This window comes from Crocuta crocuta, unplaced genomic scaffold (genome assembly GCF_008692635.1).
Source record: "Crocuta crocuta isolate KB4526 unplaced genomic scaffold, BGI_CrCroc_1.0 scaffold68, whole genome shotgun sequence".
Lineage (NCBI taxonomy): Eukaryota > Metazoa > Chordata > Mammalia > Carnivora > Hyaenidae > Crocuta > Crocuta crocuta.
The window spans coordinates 209,078-223,081 of record NW_027532426.1 but is presented as its reverse complement, the minus strand read 5'-3'; the positions used below and the strand labels follow the sequence as shown (position 1 = coordinate 223,081).

At 44.1% G+C, this 14,004-nt stretch overlaps 1 protein-coding gene across 6 annotated transcripts in view; it reads right to left on the bottom strand.

The window, feature by feature from the left end:
* The window catches only part of EZH1 (enhancer of zeste 1 polycomb repressive complex 2 subunit), a 43,848-nt gene that overhangs the window by 5,734 nt on the left and 24,110 nt on the right, over positions 1-14,004 (bottom strand). For 5 of the 6 annotated variants that reach the window (XM_077779249.1, XM_077779250.1, XM_077779248.1 and 2 more), the window contains 11 exons: positions 13,059-13,178; positions 11,060-11,180; positions 9,869-10,045; positions 9,048-9,150; positions 8,205-8,368; positions 7,734-7,825; positions 4,164-4,344; positions 3,489-3,685; positions 1,908-1,999; positions 955-995; positions 335-460 (listed from right to left, as the gene is read on the bottom strand). In XM_077779249.1, the coding sequence (XP_077635375.1) occupies positions 335-460; positions 955-995; positions 1,908-1,999; positions 3,489-3,685; positions 4,164-4,344; positions 7,734-7,825; positions 8,205-8,368; positions 9,048-9,150; positions 9,869-10,045; positions 11,060-11,180; positions 13,059-13,178 (1,414 nt within the window). The remainder of the gene's footprint in view (positions 1-334; positions 461-954; positions 996-1,907; positions 2,000-3,488; positions 3,686-4,163; positions 4,345-7,733; positions 7,826-8,204; positions 8,369-9,047; positions 9,151-9,868; positions 10,046-11,059; positions 11,181-13,058; positions 13,179-14,004) is intronic. The other variant, XM_077779253.1, reaches the window with a different exon arrangement.

Below are 14,004 nucleotides of genomic sequence, written 5' to 3'. Positions count from 1 at the left end.
CCTGTACACGTTGTAAAACATCATAAAGGATGTCTGATGGCGTGTTAAAGGAAAAGATTCCCGTGTTTCTTAATTCTTCCCTGAAAGGTAAAGATGGGAACGTTCCTGATTTCTGTGTAACTACTGCTTTTAGAATCAAACACCTAAGGGTGTTTCAAACAATGACTTTTCCAGATATTAAGTATCTTGTTTCCTCTCCAGAATGCTTACAGCACAAAAGAGAGGACATCAGAAGGCCCAGGGGCAGCAAGGGGCGTGGGCTGGGAGGGAAACCTGGGGTGCACGGTGGCCGGCTGTTTCGGGAGGACCACAGGGGAAGAGAGTGGAACCTTACAGTCTGGGTTACACTGGCAGAACTTCTCACAGAAATTCTGCGTCATGATGCAGGGGCAGGTGCTGTCACAGGGGCGGTCTGGATGGTCACAGGGCTGGTAGTTATACACTTGAGTGGAAGAGTTATCTAGGAGAGAAAAGAGGAGACCAGGACACTGCTGTGCCCGGGCCCCTTCGCCACCCTCCCTCCCACCTTCCCGATCGCCTTGACTGGAAGAGGCTGTCCCAGCCATGATCCTGGACAAGCAGGATCTTCTCCTGAAGTGAGAAGCCATCAGAGATGACGGTCGTTTGTCAGCTACAGTGGGGTGATTTGCCTCGTGGGGAGAGTGTGGAAACGGTTCGGGACTACAGGGCAGCCATTCCAAACATTAAACAAAGTCTGGAACCTGGTGGATGGCGCACTAAGAAAGTCAGAGACCACAAGGCTCATAACTCTACCTCCTAAGAGGTGCGCTCAGCTGCAGTAAGGAGCTGAGCTGTTTTCAGCTGCTGCAGAGAGATCTGCCTTCTGCGGAAGTGGTACAGGGTCAACAAACGCGGCTGTAGGTGGGGCAGGCGGATGACCACAGGGGTGAGACCTCGCGCTGAACTGCCGACGGGCGCCCTGGTGCAGCTTACCTTTCTTCAGCTGAATTTTCCTGCAGTGGGCAGCCCACAACCTGAAAAAGAGAGACGGGTGGGCCTGGGTCATGGCTCTGGGGAAGTCTGCAGACTTGGGTAAATAACAATGTGGCCTGCTCTGCAGGACTGTGGTTTGGTCACTGGGAGTATCCTCCCCAGATCCTTTCACAAGAGGCCCCTATCCCACTACATGGACGCCAGAGTTCATCTGGAGTCCAGCTGGTCTATGCTTCAAGATTTAAATATAAACAAAAAGATGCATAAAAACATGAAACCCAACCCTCTGGGTCTATTACGATGTTATTGTTTCTCCCTCGCCCCCCTCCCTCCCTCGTTCTCTTTGGGGAGGTGGAGATGTGGAAGAATTGCAGGATGGGGAGGTGGGAACTTTTCAGGAATCTGCTGAGTGAACAAACCAACAGTGAGAAGCCACGGGGACTTCCTTCTATATCTAGAATTGGTGTCAGTTCCTTCCTTGAGTAGGTGATAGTCATTAGGGAACCGAGGCAGGCAGAATGTTGAATTAAAAAAAAAAAAAAAAAAACACAAAAAAAATCCTTCCAAATCTAAGCAAAGGCTAGCTAAAAGACGGTGTTATTATGCAACTTAGAAAAACAATACAAGTGCCAAAGGAAAAACTCTGATCAGAGTTGAGAAGTGGGAACAGTGGTCACTAACCACCCAATGAGGAGAAATGACCTCAGGTGGAGGTCATGAGGCCAGCTCTCAACCCTACTGGCCGGGAGCTTCAAGGCACGGCAGACAGTTATCTCCCAGGCCACAGCATCTAGGGACAGGAGAAGGAAGGGCTGGTCCAAGGCACAGACCCACAGGGAGCACTGAGAGGGCTGGCCCTCAGTTGTGCAATCCTAAACTCGAGAGGGAGGCAGCTGGGAAGTCCAAGGGAGGTCAGAGCATGGGGAACAGAAAGTCCTTTGTCCAACCCTTGCCTGTGCTTTCTTTTCTTCTTCTGCGATGGGTTCATGAGCTCATCTGTAGGCAGCTTCAGGATAAGTGATTCTTTGACTGCGAACTGAAAGACCTGGAAGAGAAATCCCACAGGACCTGTCACTCCTTCTAGAGCCAGGTGGTCAGAGAGGTAAGCCAGCCAGGCGCTGGGCTTGGGAGCATTCTGGAGAGCTCGAGGGCGGTTGACTGAGCATCTCTTCACTCGGTGGCAGTGGGGGGTGGGGGTGAGGGGACTGGAGTGGCACTGAGATAATACACCATTAGCCCTGGCATCAATTCTCAACTATTTATCCTGACTCTAGAAAAGAGAAATACTGAGCACAGTTACAGCTCTCCTGGTCAGTAGCTTTCATCTACACCTCTGCCTACGGAGCCCTGAGTGGAATGATTCTTTCCAATGCTATCTGTCTCTTCTGAGGAAGGGCAACTTTGGGTCCCTTGTGTAACTGAGTGTAAGAGAGGACAGGAGCGGTATCACTTGGCTAACCACTAGCTCCCTCTGTTGGTATGAAGAGGCCAGACTCTTGTCTATTTCCATAGGCCAGCATTTCTGGAAGGCTGGTTCCCTTGCAACGTGCTTCTTTCCTAATAGCGTTCATTTTTTTGGCTTTTTTTCTTTTCCTTTTCGGCTCTAGGCCCTCTGGAGATTCTGTGAAAACTACAAATCTTCTTCTAAGGAAAATACATGCAAAACTGTTTTGCCCACAATTCTGTAGATTTTCAGGTGAAGAACGTGTGCCTCATGGAAACAGGTATATGAGCTCCAAAATGAAAGCAAAGGGCACTTCCATTCATGGTTCCAGCACGTGTTCTAAGGAGCGGCATCAGGAGGAAGAGGCCTCAGAGATGCCTCCCAGAGTTAGGGAGCCAAGCAGCAGGGCTCCGCTCGGGTGTTTCTTTCCTGTTGGGCGGATTGGCCCTAACACCCGACTGCTCCCTGAACCCTGTTCTTCAGTCTGTCTTCTCACCACAGTCGGGCGGAGACTGACGGGGACATCAGGTCCCACGGCCTCCAGAGCATCGGTGGCTGCTATCAAATGGTGATTCCAGTCATGGCATGAGTGAGGAGGGCGAGGTCCAGGCCCAGCTACTGGGGGCAGCAATTAGAAGAGCTAGCGATAGAACATCTGAGAAGAAAGCAACCGAGGGGACTGACAGAGGGGGTGGTGGCGGCAGCTGCAGAAGCACAAGCAGGCCAGAGGAGAAGGGGGTCCCTTCGAGGAAAGGGGTACACATTTAGAAAGAAAGGCAGGAACCGAAAACAAAGAACAGCAACAAAAAAAGCTAAGAGAGGGCAGAAACACCCAGAAGAGTCAGATAGCAGCTAGAGACAGAAATAAGAATTCAACAGGAGGAAAGCGGATCCCCAAGCACTGCCAGGCTGGCATCTGCAGAAGGTGCCATGTTTAGGGAACCCACCTCGTGGCCCAGAAGCACCTGCTCATGAAGGACTGAGCCTAAGATGGTTCCTATTGAGACAGACCACAAAAGAGGGCAAAAGGGCTGACCGAGCAATGGATGAGAGGAGGGCCCTGCCTGTCGCGGCTGCTCTCCAAGAGTACCTGCTTGCACGTCTTAGTCCCCAGAAGTCTGGCTATGGAGCAGAAGTTGTTGAAGTAGGTGCCATGAAAGACTCGAAAGAGAGATTCCTCAGCCCCGGTCCATTCCACGGGCTCCGAGGGTGCTTCCACCATGCAGAGCTGAGGGGGCGCTGGACTAGCCTTCTGCTTTGTGGGGGTCTGGCAGCGAGAGTTGGCCTCTAAGGGAGGAGGACATACAAGCAACAGGAGGAGAGAGAATGTAGTTGTCATCAGGCATTTGCCACACACTCTGAAGTACATCATTCTGCTTTACAAGGCAGAATAGTTAGGAACCAAAATAACCCTGTCTCGACAGGCGACAGGCGAAGCTGTAAAAAGAACTAACCATTTTTAGGGGTGCCTGGGTAGCTCAACTTGTTAAGTATCCAACCCTTGATTTTGGTTCAGGTCATGATCTCACAGTTCGAGAGTTCAACCCTTGCAGCAGGCTCTGCACTGAGAATGTGGAGCCTGTTTGGGATTCTCTCTCTCTCTCTGTGCCCCTCCCCACCTCTCTCTTAAAATAAATAAACAAACTTTAAAAAAATAAAAGAACTAACCATGTTAAACAAGTAGTAACGTTAAGTGTTAGGCAGTGATCTTGAGTTTCCCAGAGGCCTTGCATGGGAAGAAAAGATCGCTTTCTGTTCAGTGTACCTGAAGAACTGGAGGCCCAGTCATTGCCTGTATCCCTGTCACTGTCCCCTTCTTTAGTCTCAGCCACAGCAGAGGCTGAAGTGTTGGAGCAGGAAGCACTGACCATGTGGTGCCTTCGCCGGCGACGCCCGGAGCACTTGGAGCGAGGGTTGTGGAGCATGGCGTACTCCTTCGCTCCTTCCTGCAATGGACATGTTATAGGTGGGAGACAGGAACAGGCCCAGGGTCACCATATTGACCCCATCATCACAGACCCCCTTCTTCAACACTTGTGCTTACGTGCAATGACACTATGTTCTGCTCTGTGCCATGTGAGCATGACTACATAAAAGCTGCCTAACCAACATCCTAAAACTTACACATTTATACCTCTTCACGGAAGAGCTGCCTCGTAAAGTAATATTAAAATGGATATAGTCTGTGCATCTTCAGCTTTCCAGAGAGTAGTGTCTAAAACTCATTTGCATGTTAGCTATTTGGATTGAGAACACATTCTCCTGTAGAAAAGGAAACGAGGTTCAGAGAGGGGAAGGGACCTGCTTGAGCGTATGTAGCTAACTGTTCCAAAATGGGAAAAAGAATGAGGGTTCCCCAGGCCCAGGCCACACTGTTCTTTTCATTCTACTTGCACCACTTCTGTTTCGATAATAAAATATGTAGTCTCTAAATTTGTACAATATCACTACTTACTTCTCCCAAATCAGTTTATTAGACTTGGAAGGATACTGTTTCATTACTTTATAGCTATGCTTTATTTCAAAAAAAAAAAAAGACCAAATAATTATCACACAGACTGATCATCTACCTTCTCATCAGACTTGGTTCCCAAACACTTCTAGCTGTTTCTGAAAACTAAATCTACATGTGAAGGATAAAGATTTACTAAGGATATTCAGACTAATATCCTGTAGGCCCTAAAGGAAAGTCCAAAAGTGAAGTTTTAAAATTAATTGAGTGTGATATCATGTGCTCGACCTACAATCTGACACACACAGCATCACTTACAATGTATTTGTGCTCAAAAGATTTAACATAAATGTAACTAAGGGTCCAGAGCTAATTCGAGTTCATGGGAAATAGAGAATAAAGAAAGAAGTTCAATAACACCAGGAGAAAACAACAAACAAATCCAAAATAGGGGCAGTATCCTACAGGACAATGAGCCTGGATTTTTCAAAAAGAAAAAAAAATGGTGTGATTACCTGGCATTAAAGGAGACTGAAAAGACATAACCAAATATGATGGTTGGATGATTTTGTTTAAAAAAAAAAAAAAAACACAGCTACTCTTGGTACAGCTGAAAAAATTTAAACATGGAATGGACAGATGATACTATGAAATTCTTCTGAATTTTCTTAGGTGTAATAATGTGGTTATATAAGAGAACATCAGTATTTTTAGGAAGTGCATGCTGAAATACTTAGCAAACAAGTATCTCAATGTCTGCAACTTATTTTCAAATTGCTCAGCAAAAGATATGCATACACAAATAGAGGGACAAAGCAAATATGGAAAAAATGTCATTAAATCTAAGAAGGTATCTTTCACCTACTTTCCATGATTGAGAATGTTCTTAGTAAAATGTTTGAGGGACAAATAGCCCAGCATTGTATTTGAAAAATGCACTGATTTCTAAAAAGCAATAAAAGAAAAACTGCACAGACATTTCTTTAAGTTAAACACACAGACATACATTTTGGGCACTGACAACATCTTTGTGAAACATGTACAGGGTTTCAGGGTAATTGCTGTGAAGAGGACAACACCCATTCAGTTATATAAATGCTGGTGTTGAGGCGCCTGGGTGGCTCAGTTGGTTGAACCTCTGACTTCAGCTCAGGTCATGATCTTAAGGTTTGTGGGTTTGAGACCCATGTGGGCTCTGTGCTGACAGCTCAGAGCCTGGAATCTGCTTCAAATTCTGTGTCTCCCTCTCTCTCTGCTCCTCCCCCCCTTGGACTGTGTGTGTGTGTGTGTATGTGTGTCTCAAAAAAAAAAAAAAAACATTAAAAAGAAATGAAAGTAAGGGGCACCTGGGTGGCTCAGTCAGTTAAGCATCTGACTTTGGCTTAGGTCTTGATCTCACGGCTCTTGCGTTCAAGCCCCATGTCAGGCTCTGTGTTGACAGCTCAGAGCCTGGAGCCTACTTCAGATTCTGTGTCTCCGTTTCTCTCTGCCCTGTCCCTGCTCACATTGACTCACTCTCACTCTCTCACACACAAAAATAAACATTAAAAAAACCCCACTCTTTAAAAAAAAATAAATGAAAATAAAAAAATAAATGGTGGTGTTGATTTAACACAGTGTAATTTTTTAAAGTGTGGAGTAACTGAAAAAGCATGGACTATGGAGCTAGACCAGAGCTTTAATTTCATTATTGCCAAACCACTGACATAGTAACAAACTTTGGACAAAATATGTAGCTCTATAACCCATAGTTTCTCCCCCTCAGGATGTTGTCATAAGCATGAATGTAAGACAATATACGTTAAGGGCCAGCATGGCACTTGGCACACAGGAAGGAGTCAACCCATAGGGGAAAAAAATAAATCAGAGAAAGTCTATTTATTCTTTTGCTATTATCATAATGGCTCACTTTCCAGATGTATACCCAGTGGCACTTTCTTTTTCCTTTTTTATTTTTTTTAAATGTTTGTTTATTTTTGAGAGAGAGACAGAGAACAAGCAGGGGAGGGCCAGAGACACGAAGACACAGCATCTGAACCAGGCTCCAGGCTCTGAGCTGTCAGCACACAGCCCGACTCGGCCCGAACCCAGGAACCACGAGATCATGACCTGAGCCGCAGTTGGAGGCTCAACAGACTGAGCCAGCCAGGCGCCCCCCAGTGGTACTTCCTACCATCTTTTCTAAAGATCCCACTAAAGATGGTCCCAAAGGCACCTGGCTCTATAACCTAATTTTAATTGGTAGCAGAAATTTAATTAAGGCAATTTATTCTTTACCTAGACTCACTGTAGTGTGTAGAAAGCAAAACTGTGTCTTTGGCTGGTCCAAGTGAACCTATTCCCTTCTAGTTCTAAGTGTACTGCCTTGACACATGAATGCAGGAGAATTTATGACGCCGCACAAAGCCTGTCCATCAGGGAAGGGTCCATCTGGCTGTTTACCTTACAGTAAGACACGGGTGCTTTCATGTGTTATTTCTTGTACGTTTATATGCATAAAAGAAAACAGCAAAGAAAATGCTGTCACACACACACCTGCCCTCCTCACTCTACAAGACTAACATCATAGTCCTTCATATCTCGGAGCTATTTAAGAACAGAAGGCATATTTTATTTGTGCTTTGTGACCCCCAGAGTGCTACCTATTGGCTTATCTGGTTTGTATTCTCAGGAGCAGAAAACGGAAGGGCCATTTCCTGCTCATTTTTCAACAGAGTTAACGAAGGCAGCACAGTTTAAGAACATACTAGCAAGGGGTGACTGGCTGGTTTGGTTGGCAGAGCATGTGACTCTTGATCCTGGGGCCATAAGCTGGAGTCCCAGGTTGGGTGTAGAGATTAGTTAAATAAATAAAACTTAAAAAAAAAAAAAAAAAGAACATACCAGCAAAAGGAAGCAGTCTGTGCCACATGGTTCTGGCTCAATCTTGATCTCTTTGTTCTTGCGTTTATAGACATTAGGGGTGGCATGAAAAGCTGGAAAACATAAAACTGTCCTGTTTCCAATGGTCCTCCCACTTGGCAGGATGGGGAAGAACAAAACTGAATTAGGGAGCTGCCATGGGAAAATTGAGATATAAACAGCTACCTTCGGGGTGCACAAAATTTAATCGTTTCTGACATCAACACAACCCTTTCAAAGCTAACAGGTACTCAGGGACGCATGTGCTGCTGGTTATTCTGTCCTGACCACACAAAGTCACTGCACCACCATGGAACAAGTGAATATAGAACCTGCCCTCTGTAAAAGTAGTGTCAGGACAGAAGCCGGAAACTCCGTATGTTTAAAATAAACAGAAGGATGTGGTGGTTGGGGATGGAGGACGGGAAAGTATTTCAGAGCAGCTCCACTCACGGTGAAGGAAGCAATCGTATTTGAAGCAACGTCGACAAAAAAGTGTGTGGAAGGAGTGCAGAGATTGCTCCCGCTGCACGGACTTGGCGTTGGGGCCGTCGATGTTGGGGGTGCACTGAGGGGGAAGCGCGTTGGGGTCAGACATCTCCGTCAGCTCCCGGTACCTATTTTTAAAAAGAGAGATGAGAGGGGCGCCTGGGTGGCTTAGTCGGTTAAGCATCCGACTTTCGCTTAGGTCATGATCTCACAGTTTGTGGGTTCGAGCTCCGCGTCGGGCTNTCTCTCTCTCTCTCCCAGAAATAAATAAAACATAAAAAAAAAATTTTTTTAATAAAAAAATAAAAAAATAAAAAAAAAAAAGAGAGATGAGAATTCCTTCCAAGGAAACATCTCCACTGAGAAAGTACTGACCACGCACTGACAGCCACCCAGGTACAGTCGGCCAAGGGGGCATGGGTGTCCTTTATGGGGCTTGCTGATGGCAGAACGGCGTACACCTAAGTGTGTGCACCACTGCACCCGTGCTGGGCCGGGGACATGTTTGCAACCAAAGAGAGAGACAGATTTGGGAAGTATGGTGCTGGAGTAACTCTCCAGACAGATGCAGAATTTCAGAAGTTCACTGCTCAAACTTACTGCAAATCCAGCAAACAAGGCCCTTTAATATGGGAATGGATAAGCAAATGAAGCAGGAAATAATCAGAAGTACGAGCAAATCATAGCACATTTACCAGAAACACGGTTTTTTATAAACATAAAACATGTTGGTTAGCCAAATTTAGGCTTGAATATAAAGTTTTGCCTGAGCGCTCTACGTGGCCTGAGTGGAACGGCCTTCCCTACCTCTCCTTCATGTCATCCGGGACACCGTTCTCAGGGAACATTGAGGCAATTGCACTGAAGATCATGTCGTTTGGGAACTGTTTCTTGGAACTCTTTTTGTTGCCTGAATTGGAAATGACAGAGAGCTCCTGAGCTATAATCAGAGGATGCAGACAAAGCTGTTTGGGTATTTTCCCTTTTGTTACAGCATTTTGATTAGAGCTGCTAAGCTAACCCAACCACGGACCGTTTAGGAACACATAAAGAAAGTCAATGCTATCTAGACTTGCCTAATAGGTTACCAGTAACAAGGAAATCAGAGTCCTCTATACATTAATGACAAAATCCACAGTCCAAGATATTAACAACATGGAAAAATGCTTATGATAGAAGATCAACTAAAAAGGGATACAAAATTGTGTATGTGTGTATATCTGTGGCATAATCCCACTTCACATAATGCATATAAAACATGCTGACTTATACATATACTTTTTTTATTCTATACATACTTTTAAAAACCTGAGATGTAGTTCGCGTACAACATTATATTCATTTTGGGTATGTGTATGTGTATATTTTGTGTATCCACATGCAGACCCACCCACACACACACATTTTTTAGATCTAGAAGAAAATATTAATGCTGGTTATTCCTAGGTAGTAAAATTATGCGATAATTATATTTTCTTCTTTATAACTTTACATGTCTCCCAAACACACTACTCTTGTTTCCTTCAGAGCGAACCAAATGAGAAGCACCAGCAGCCTTTAAAAATCAACAAACCTTTCTGTTTCTCCCTTCTTCCCTCTCCCTGTCACTTTCAAAATAGAATATGTACCTTCAAGAGCATGTCGTTTTCTCTTTCTCGTTACTGGCAGATCTTCTTTGCTCTCATCTTGCTTTCCATCTGAGGTGTCATTGTGCCCTTCCTCCTCTTCATCTGAGTATTGATTCAGAGCATCTACCAACTCCAGGAAAACAGCATCACTAATCAGGACAGATCCAGGGATCATCTCTAAAACGTAAAGATTTGACGGATGAGCAGTGGTCATTTGATGCTCCCTTAGTCCTCCTAGGAAGGTTTTCTTGTCTTCACTCCTGAGGTGTGACTCACGTTATATAACCTAGGTACATTTTTATATGAACAGTCAGGAAATTAAAATATGTTGATTGGCTCTTACAGCTGCAACAACTGAGCTGGTTACACTGGGAAATCCAGTTATATAGGCTTTACTCTAACTGAGATAGTTCACTTCCTCAGTCACAGATCAACCTGTATTTATGGTCCAAAATCCCACAAAAGTGTATAAACAATACAAGTGGAATAGGGAAAGAATGATAACATGAAAATGTACTTGGTTTTGCTGCTGATAAGATGCTAGTGACTTCTCTGAACCAAAAGACAGAATTATCTTCTTAAAATCATACTATATGGGGTTACACCACAACTTAGGATAAAGTCTTTGAACACGAGGGGGCGCAATAGGTAAATAATGGTTTTCAACAGTACAACTGTCAAAAGAGCTGGTGAGGCCATTGGTCGGCAAAGCCCTGGGGAGTCTCTCCCCATCTTCCCACTTCTTACACATTGGCAGCCTTTTCTGGAACTACAACTAAATCCAAATGACTCGCTTTTAGGAAAGTCAGAATATTATAGCCAATTTCTGGGAGACCCAGGATATATCTGGATCAAAGTAGGACAGAGATTATGTTCGTTGCCATTCTCAGAGAAAGAGAAAGGAAGAACAAAATGGCTTTGGGTGGATTTATGGAAAACTCCTAATATCATACTTATCTGTGCACTAAACTTTCTCCCCGGCCACGGATTACTACATATATAAAATCCTTTTATGTCACAACTCTTAAAATTTAACTGGGGGCATCTTTAATATAAAATTTTTACTCCCAGACAACGAAACATTCTTCAGTGTGTACACGGTGAGGCAGCAGACAAGAGCAAGATGATGATGTACCGAAGAAGGGGCATCATTTTAATAATGTTTTCTCCCAAAGAGCCCAGCACCGCTACCTTCTTCACCGTGGACCTTCCCGTCATAGTTATTGATGAGCTCCTCAATGAAAGTCTCATCTTCTTCTTTCACCTCATCTCCCATGTAGGGAATATTGCACAAAACTGTCTCATCTTCTACCTGAAATCAAACCAGATGTGATTCATTCCATGAATCCACCAGGCATCTCCTCTTTCCTGTTGAACAGAATCATGGCTGAGCCTTTTTTGCTGCTTGAATTTCCTGAAAACACCTTTGGTTACAGTGTTTCCTGCATTTCTAAAGACTGGCCATTTTGTGTTGCCACCAAAACTTCAAATGGAAGGGGGCAATGCTCTTCTTAGGGGAAAAAAATCAGTTTAACTACTTGAGGATATTAACTACCAACTGTTTAGCCTGGTACTAACAATGAAATTTCCACCAACATGTAGAAATTGACAGCACATTTATTTTTCTTTTTTTTTTTTAAACCCTTAGTCTTTTTTATTTTTTTATTTTTTTTAATGTTTTATTTATTTCTAGGAGAGAGAGAGAGAGAGAGAGTGTGAGCAGGGGAGAGTCAGAGAGAGAGGGAGCGACAGACTCTGAAACAGGCTCCAGGCTCTGAGCTGGCAGTCAGCACAGAGCCCGACGCGGGGCTCGAACCCACGAACCGCGAGATCATGACCTAAGCGGAAGTTGGACGCTTAACCGACTAAGCCACCCAGGCGCCCCAACAGCACATTTATTTTTCACAGGGATTCCACATATTATCTAATTTTATCTATCAAATATCATTGTAAAATAGGTATAGATATCACTTAAACAATAGTCTAAAAAGCCTTCAGTTCCAATTCTTCTCATAAGTAGAGATACATAAATGAAAAGGAAGGCTTCCAAGAGTATAACTGGAATATTCAGAATGGAACCTGGGCAACCCTACAGTTTCTGGACAGTCTCTTATACAAACTAAGACGAACCTCCCATAATCGTAATAAAAAATTATGATTATAACTCAGGTCGATCATACTCAAAGGGAAGCTAAACTCAGCTGCAGTATGAGCTATATTTCCTAGCTAAAGAAAATACTAATGGATTTTTGTATTGTTGTTTTTCAGCAGAAAACGTGGTCATTCTTAATTCCCCAAGTATTAAGTGAAATTACCCCGAAGTTTTATTCTAAGAGAGGATTCCCTTCTGTAAACCTATATCCTATTCCAGTGAGGAGAACTGCTGTCACCCAGCAGATGATAAGCAATGGCAGTATTTAGAGGACTGATTATCAGAACCAAAGCTAATCCGAATAGGAGTCAGCATAAAGGCCCAGATGAAAGGCTCTTGAATCCAAGTGCACCTCTATTATCTCAGTTGCTTTCACAGCATCTTGCCTTTAGGGGATTCAGAAAAGATTGCTCCATCAGCAGGGAGATGTCAACCTGCTTAAGGCTCAAGTGTCTGATTTAGACTGCATTTAACTGCATATGTTAAAAAACTAGGCCAAAGTAGTAAGGGAAAACTGGAGTCTTGCCCAGTCTCATTCATTCAAAAAAGAGTCAGCATTGGGGTGCCTGGGTGGCTCAGTCAATTAAGTGTCCAACTCTTGATCTCGGCTCAGGTCATGATCTCAACAGTTTGTGGGAGTGAGCCCCTCATTGGACTCTGCGCTGACAATGTGGTGGCTGCTTGGGACTCTCTCTCCTCTCTCTCTGCCCCTTCCCAGCTCACATGCTCTGTCTCTGTCTCTCTCTCTCTCTCAAAATAAATACATCTTAAAAAAAAAAAAAAAAAAGAGCTAGCATCAATTCAGAAGGACACTTCGGAGAGCACAAAATCTAATGAGTTAGAATAACATGTGCTATATGTATGTATTATGTGTGTGTGTGTAGAGAGAGAGTAAATAAATGATAAAAACAGCCTGCCCTGCACGCCCAAGCTTTGTGAAGTACAATCTGACAATCTTTACCCTAAGAAGAGTGCCAGCATACCAAGAGAGGATAATCATACAGTTTACACCATCACCACACTGCTTTTAATACATACCATAAAGTTCTGCTGGAGAGGGGACCAGGAATACATGATGGGAACCAAGGCAACTGTGTTCAGAGACCTCATTAGCATATGTTGGCTTGCAAATCCTGGGAAAATGCTCTCTATGGTACACTGAAATATAAGCAAAGACATGGAGAGGGAAAGGCAAGCACATGACCCAAGAGAACTGTAGTGGGGCACCTGGGTGGCTCAGTCCGTTAAGTGTCCGGCCCCTGATTTGGGCTCAGGTCATGATCTCAGGGTTCATGGGATCAAGTCCTGCATCGCGCTCTGCACCGACTGTATGGAGCCTGCTTAGGATTCTCTCTCTTCTCTCTCTCTGCTCCTCCCCCACTTGTGCTCTCTCTCTCTCTCAAAATAAATAATCTTTAAAAAATTTTTTTGAAATTTTAAAAAAATTAAAAAGAGAACTGTAGTTTCCTTCCAGAATGGTCCCAGTAGTCTTCTAATTCTTGCAAATTAATAGGCTGAGGGTTTTGTAACAATCAGCTCCTAAAAAAGGAACCACTGGACTATAAAGCTGTAGAAACTGTCTCTTATTCATCTTTGCATCATCTACAGACTCCACAGCACGGTGCCTCTCACACCCAACTGGTGTTTATTTCAATGTAAAATTGCTGATCTCCTTGGGCTGTCCACAACAGCAAAAGGCCTCTGAAAGTCCTAGGAGATGAAGAAGTTTTCCTGAGGAGCCAAACTTTAAGACAGTTGGCCTCAACTTGGCTGCAGAGGAGATGGAGACAGTAGGGGGCGAGCAAAGCAGTATAGAAATTAGAGTCATATTCTGCTTTGGAGAAGAAAATTGCTCTCAGTACACTATCCACTTTTTATAGCTTAAAAATATTATCTTTTTAGAGCACCTGGGTGGCTCAGCCGTGACCTGAGCATCTGACTCTTGATTTCAGCTAAGGTCGTGATCTCATGGTTCGTGAGTTCA